General features: G+C 35.8%; 1 protein-coding gene across 1 annotated transcript in view; it reads right to left on the bottom strand.

The window, feature by feature from the left end:
- The window catches only part of LOC105174536 (mitogen-activated protein kinase-binding protein 1), a 9,058-nt gene continuing 5,636 nt past the window's right edge, over positions 4,058 to 7,479 (bottom strand). Inside the window, exons 15-21 of the mRNA XM_011096667.2 lie at positions 6,833 to 7,186; positions 6,403 to 6,545; positions 6,210 to 6,322; positions 5,468 to 5,611; positions 5,291 to 5,376; positions 4,997 to 5,158; positions 4,058 to 4,657 (exon numbers count right to left, since the gene is read on the bottom strand). Coding sequence (XP_011094969.1) covers positions 4,268 to 4,657; positions 4,997 to 5,158; positions 5,291 to 5,376; positions 5,468 to 5,611; positions 6,210 to 6,322; positions 6,403 to 6,545; positions 6,833 to 7,186 — 1,392 coding nt within the window. The 3' untranslated portion in view covers positions 4,058 to 4,267. The remainder of the gene's footprint in view (positions 4,658 to 4,996; positions 5,159 to 5,290; positions 5,377 to 5,467; positions 5,612 to 6,209; positions 6,323 to 6,402; positions 6,546 to 6,832; positions 7,187 to 7,479) is intronic.

The following is a 7,479-nucleotide window of genomic DNA, read 5'->3' as shown; positions in this document are numbered from 1 at the left end:
TCTCTCTCTCTCTCTCTCTCTCTCTCTCTCTCTCTCTCTATATATATATATATATATGTATGTATATGTTGCATTCTCAAATCGCTATCTCTTGTTCTAAACTTTCTTCCTTTAAATTCTATTTTTCTCTCTCCCTCACTCTACTTTTCTTTTCTTTTTGTTTTTTTCCAATCTTTCTTTTTCCAAAAAAATTGAGTTCCATGATTTCCATCATTGTGGGGTTTCCCCATTCTCTTTTCTCCTTCTCCTCTTTCCCGTTCCCACCGGTGCCCAAACACTCTGAGGCCTCTGCCTGCCTACAACCCCCCAACAATTAATTATTTACTCCATATATATATATATATGCCTCAATTTAAATTAATGTAAATTTTAATTCATACATAATATCGTAAAAAAAATAAAAATGGCAAGAAAACAACTCTTTTTCTGAATCACGATGATTACTCTAATAATCATAATGCATGGTGCTAGATAAACCGGAAAAGAGGATTTGTAACTTGATTCTATTCTATGCATGGGAGTTGCAACCAAAATTAACAACCGCCAAGAAAGAAAAAAAAAAAGGAAAAACAAAGCACTTTTTCACTTTTGAGTTGGAAATAAATAAAATAATTGGAAATTGGATGCATGCATGCGCAGTAGTGTTGCTTGCTTTCATTAAAAGAGGTGAAAATTGTTTTTCACCGTGATATGGTAAAAATTGGATTAAGTTGGGTTGTGGAATAGGAGGGAGGAGGGAGGAGGGAGGAGCAGCATGCAGAAGAAGGCAAGTAGGGACAATGTCCAAATAACTCCAAATCATGTTTCCTGCTCATCGCCTTCTCAAGAAAAAGAAATTACCCTGCCTGCTGCCTGCCATTCCCCACACTGCCTTTTGCTTTTCTTTTAAGTGTTTATCATCTAATTCCTTATTTCAATTTTAAAATATATTATTTATTACTAGACTCAAAAAAACCTATTAAGAAACAAAAATCAAATATTTTTCATTTTAAAAAAAATAAAATAAAGGGGGGTATATATCATGGGTGATGTATGTATTGTATTGTATGGGATATTGATTGATGTGCATGGAATGGAATTAGACGTAAAGCGATTGTGTGTCCTCAGGCTTCTTGTACTTGCTTTCATTTTCTTTCTTTAACCAACAAACAAATAAAAGCATCAAAGAATAAAGTATTCAATATTTGTCTTTCTACTACGCCTTGTCTTTTCATGTTCCCATTACTACTTTCGTATTTACTTATATATAATAATATAGGAGGAATATTATTAATAACTCCATCAATAAAAATACATTTCAGACACAAATTCTCTGCTCCCTCCTGTGCTGTGGGTCCAACCCATACCATACTACCCTAACACCCCCCCCCCCCCCCCCCCCCCCCCCCCCCCCCACTCCCACTCCTTTTTTTCCTTTTTTTTTGGGCGGGGAGGTATAAGTCCTCCATTCCCACTTGTTTTCCACTTTTATCCATCACTCAAACTAACAAACACACACATACACACGTGTACGTATGTGAAATATTGTTTTGTACGGCACAATCTAGACATTCACTAAATTAAGTTAAGATTTAGGGAATGTTTGGTCTTTAGTTATTCTATTTCTAATCAGTCTCTTCCCAGTTTTGTGCACTTTGTAATGTAATTATCTATTATGTATAGTTTATTGATGCTATATATATATATATATGACAATGAATGTGAATAAATTTATTGACAATCAAATCATACAGTGACATTATATAGAGCAAGTTGGCAACGACATGTGAAGGAAATAATCAAGAAATCAACCTCACGCGTGCGCCCTAGGCTCCACAAATTTCGCCAGAAGCCATTATATCAAATAATGATGTCTTATATTAGGGACTAGATAATTATTATTCATAATCACAATCACAATCACAATATTCGGCATCCCAAAGTCATCCCCCTTGTTATATGCCTGTAATTGGAGGCATTATGTTCACTGCTTGGGATCACATTATATATAATTCATGAAAAGATAGGTTGAACATGCAATTACAGGTGCAATGGCTAATTAGAAGCAAGAAAAAGAAGAGCTCTCCATCATTTCAATCGAAAATTGGGCATTTCAGTGTTTACTCCCTTTACCCCACAAACACATGATGTATAATAAAGGACATTGTGTTGAATGATATCCCACTATAAAAAAGAAGCCTTCATTTTAGACCCAAATTGCCTATTCAAAACCTTGTCTTCACCCTACCCAGCCTAAAAAGGGGAAAGCACAAGAAGCGTGAACCATATAGTATGCTAGTCAAACAAAAACTGATATACCAACACCGCATAACATTTAAAGTCTAATTAGTGGATACTTTTTCTTTTATTTTTTCTTCCAAACTTCATAATAAAAATTATTTATGTGTGGTTTATTTCCACAAACCTGCAACTGAAATTCATGGTTGAGATCCTAATCTTCCAGAAACCAAGATTGCCGGACTGGTTCGATATCCGATTGTTGAGCTTCTGGCCTTTCAGATCTATACATTAGTCCTATCAATCTTAGTATAATACAGCAAAGCAACATGCACAAACTCATAATATTTATTATAATCTTCAAAGCATAATCATACAGGCTGACTGAAGGAATCCCAAGAAAGAATATAGAGTTTGGCATGTTACTAAAGCCAGACAAACCCATAGAAGCATACAAAAGGCTGGTGATGAGGAGGTTTTCTAGGCACACCATACTTGGGGATTGATAAATATTCCAAACAGATCTTAAGTTGATCATATGAATTGCAATCAACAAGAAAAAGGGCTTTTCCTGCTTTTATTTTTAATATAAAAAATTGCATGAAAATCATCAGTATTAGTGAATTTTCAAAGGTGAAGATAGAGAAAAGAGCAAAGACGGGATGGCCAGTTTGCTTTTACTTCATCCCTTTTCTTTTTCTTCTTTTTTCTGTATATAAAGTGATCATGTGAAGGGAAAGAAAAAGAAGCAGCCAACACAGAAAAGACCTTAAAATTCTTTAGCTTCTCTTTTCGGCCTTGATGGGATTATATTCTGTTTAGTTCCGTTCCTTTTACTTGGTGTTTCTTTCTTGGAAGGAGTTCTGTGAAAAATTATATTCTTTGATGCTTTGAATTATGAATGGACCCAATAAGAGCTTTACAGGCTGGGTTACTCCTCTCTTAAGACACTGAAGTAGCAACTTTAAGCCCACACTTCGACCCCATCTCTGTGAGTTGTACAGAAGTCCGCATATATATAACATTCAGTGCCAAGATAGAGCTGGCCCAGAAAGCTACGTATTCTACGGGCTCTCATCAAATAGGTACTTCTTAGCTATGGTTTCCATTGTAATTAAACTGTTTCTGTTTGCCAGACTTCGAACCCTATTTCAGGTGGATTTTTTTTATCAACTCCTAATTACTGATTTTGAAACCCTATTTGAGGTGGATGATCTTTTATGATCTCTTAATTCCTAACTACTAAGTAGTAAGTGCAAACCCATAGTTGAGCGTCCATGTTCAAATCTTTCCCTTCCAAATAAATCCACAAGTCTGAATTCCTAGGCGCCAACTGTGTTGAAAAATCGAAACATGCATGCTAAAAGATACCCACAAAGAAGAACATACGGGCCTACACGAACAAAGAAGGGGTCCCCGGTCCTAATACTGATTGCCGTTAATATTCTGCTGTTATAATAACATCAGTAGAAAATAGATATACTCCTAATTGTTATTGCAAATATAAATTATTAAGTTAGAAATAATCTTAAATTGGTCGTACATTTATCATGTCAAGGGATTACATAATAATAAATATTTATTATGGTAAGTGAAGATAATATTATTATTATACTACCACTACTATCATATATGGAATTATAATATACATTAGAAAAAAGAAAAAAATTATAACAAATTATAAAGGCTTGCTAGCTTTCAGAAACTACTTGCTTGAAACGCCAAAACCTCTAGCTCCAATTAGTTTCACCAGACTCGCATGCTCGACGCATTTCATCTTGCACGACTTTATTGCTTAAAACACACAAAAATGCAAACAAAAACAAAAAACCTAAAGAAAAGAAAGTGACTATCAAAGTTGTGTGAAATTTTATGCTGGCTTTTTCATTAACCGAACCATGAGCAAAAGTTAGGCACGTCTTACATCAAATAGTAAAGCAATATTCTGACCCATTGCTTACCAATACAAGAGTCCTCTCATGCGATAAAGAACTGATAAGTGAAGTCCTAGCAAACGCTAACAATAGCAAAAACATGTACCTTATTTTTCTCACTGGAAGTTGTTGGGTGGCTGAAGTAGTTTGGTTATTGCCTGAATCTTCCTTTCTATAGATGGAAGTCTTCTTGCTGCCATAGCATACAACTGAATCTTAGTTTCCCTTCTTGATTTCTCTACTCCAACATCTACAGTTACTAATCTGCTAAACGACTGCAATGCATTCTCAGCTGCACCTTCCAGATTGTGCAATGCTTCTTCACATGATCTCACAATTTCCACATCTCTGACTTTATCAACATCATGTGCTTCCTGGTCTCTAACGTCTGTTATTTTCATGTTCAACGGCATTTCTGTACTACTTGGGCTATCAGGCACTTCAATGGAGTCAATTCTTGGGACATCAATTTGCCTAACTGAGTTGGGCGACGCTTTTCCTTGGTCCTGTGGGCAAAAAATAATTAACATTTTCAAAGTTGTTTCTTTTCAACCAGGGTGTTTATCTGCAGCAGTGATGATCAAGTGCCACTACACTGAAAGAGTGAGATTTAGCTAACAAAGTAATGTGCACAGAATTACAGAATTAGCAAAAGGTCAAGTAGCAAATGAGACATGCCTTCTTTAGTTGTGTAAAAATCGAACATATTGTTACCGATTCGAAATTCCGTCCTAATTAAGATGCTATAGCAGAACATGAAGTTACATTATTGATAAGAGATCAATTTATATACTCCATTTTCATTCATTTATGTACCTTTCTCAGGTATCTTTCGTGTTCCGTACCTCAAGCAAAGATGAATTAGTCTTTTTGGTCTTTCTAAGAGATTCATTTGTAGAATCTTGAGCTTGCATGCATAGAGATCTCTTGCTGCCTTCAAGAAGTTCCCTTCGCACAAGAAACTGAGACAGGTAGCTATTCCTGGTCAATGACTTGCCCCTATCTGTCTACAGAGAGCCAGAAAATTGCACTTACATATTCATTCACCACCAACCAGGGGGGCAAGGGAAAGCATATTTTGCAAGAAATAATTGCTGATGAACCATCAAAAGGAAAGGGTAAAAACTATTTAACCAAACCTTCATTTGTGCAGACAAATCCCCAAAATTTAGTTTAAAGAATTCATTTTTTTGGGACTCCTTTCCAGAGGCGTCAACATCTTTATCTGTACCATGGGAAAAACTTGAGTTGCTAATCCGGAATTGATTATTACAATCATACAAAAATACCTGAATCTGAGCTATAGATGCACTTACACTCCTCAAAAGGGGCATCCTTTATATTAACATGCTCATTATAAGTGAAGTTGCCCTCTGAATGAGGATAGTTGATGCTGGGAGCCAAAGATGAGAGCTTGATGCGCTTGTTACAATGAGTTGTCTCAATAACTTGGTCTTGTGCTGCATAAAATCATAGCAAGCCATAAAATTTTTATACCAACTGTGAACTAAGTATGATGTTTTGCCATCTGAAATAACAACCTTGCATTTACTAATAACTCTCTATATGTTTTAGTCCATGTTCAGTGGTCAGTGATCACAGCTCAAGATATTGGGGAATGTCATACCATTTAAAATAATAGTGAATAACAAAATTCAAAGAAATGATATCATGACTGCATGGAAAGGAAATTCTTAACTAAAACTGAGGTCCATTTACAGGCAGAACATTGAACTTAAAAGACAGAAGAAGTAGGATAAACCAAAACAAGGATGTTTGGTACTTATAATCATCAGGTCACTCAAGAAAGTTAAGCACATATTCGCCCAGAGCATTTTGAGCCCACTACAAGTCATGCATTACAGTTTCGGAGTGGGTCCAACAAGTACCTTTTCCATGCTATGATTTGGTAATGACCATTCAAAATTTTCATTTCTATCAGTTGAACCAAACAATTTTAATTTTTATTGCTAATCTATTTTCATTTCACTTCTAAATAATTACATAATCTAATAAGAACCAAAAATAATGTGATGATAGAAGTAGGTTTAGCCTTACATCTGTTGTTTGTTGCAGATCCCTGCATATTCAGCCCCTTCATATCACATGTTTCAGGGGAATCAATCAGATCCATACAAACTGTATGAATGGTTAACCAGCGACTGTTCCAGCTGTATAACAACAACATAAATATAAGAGACACCAGAAAACGAAAACAACCGCATCGCAACACTGGAAGCTGCCTCCTCACCTATAAGTTTCTGGAGGACTTGGAGATACTTCTTTGCTATCTGTCTCTGACAGGCATCTGGACAAGGTCCCGGAACATTGCTGGCCAACTTCTAGAATATCATTACACAGGCATTGTGATGCATTATTTTTTCGTAAACCAACCTAATGGGAAAAGTCATGAAAACATAAATGGCTAGTCATTCAATAGTAATTACTTCATTATACAACTTACAAAAGGAAATGGTAATTGGTTTCGCTGGATGATAATCTTTTATATCCAGGGATATTGCTTCAGAAGATTATAGCATTAATTACCTTTGGCACAAACAAAAATTATGAAACTACAATTTTCAAGTTTCAAAATATACCAACTAAATAAATTTACCTTTTGCACAAACAAAAATTAGGAGAAGTTCTAAAGTATGACATTTTCACCAGTTGTGCCGTACCTTGGACGAAGTAGAATCTATATCCACGGGTAGAGAATCATCAATGATTTTGCATTGTGCCCATTTTGGAAGTCGAGATATACTGAACCTGAATCCTGCATTTTCCGGATGGTTGCCTTCTTGGAGAAAAATTCTATCATGAACTTCATTCAGATTTCCATTTACAGCTGCTTCTTTGCTATATCTTTTTTTGGGGTGGTCAACCATTAGATAGGATTTGATCTGATTAGAAGTCATGGGCTGATTTAGGCTTTCCGGGTGAAAATGAAGAAAAACTTCCTTAGTTCGTTGCAGCGTCCTTGAAGACAAAAGAGCAGGGAGTTTCCAAACAAATATACAACCATCAGCACCAACCTGAAGTCAACAGCAAATCAATGACCGTCCAGAAAGATTTCAGCAATTATAGTACTATACCATATGCAGGAATAGCTTGGAGATATAAAACAGGGACTCAAAGATCGAGCGGAACCTTGTTGTTTATCGGATATCTTCATCATTCCACATGAAATATAGGATTGATATCTTTGGGTTGCTTTTGCTAGCCTACTTTTCACTTATGGTTGGTTCAGGCACGGGATTATAAAATCTTGAAAGAATATAGGCCATTAAGCAAGGGAAAGATTTAACCAGCTTAGCCATGAGCGTCG

This window comes from Sesamum indicum, linkage group LG11 (assembly GCF_000512975.1).
Source record: "Sesamum indicum cultivar Zhongzhi No. 13 linkage group LG11, S_indicum_v1.0, whole genome shotgun sequence".
NCBI lineage: Eukaryota > Viridiplantae > Streptophyta > Magnoliopsida > Lamiales > Pedaliaceae > Sesamum > Sesamum indicum.
This window is presented reverse-complemented; position numbering and strand designations above follow the sequence as displayed.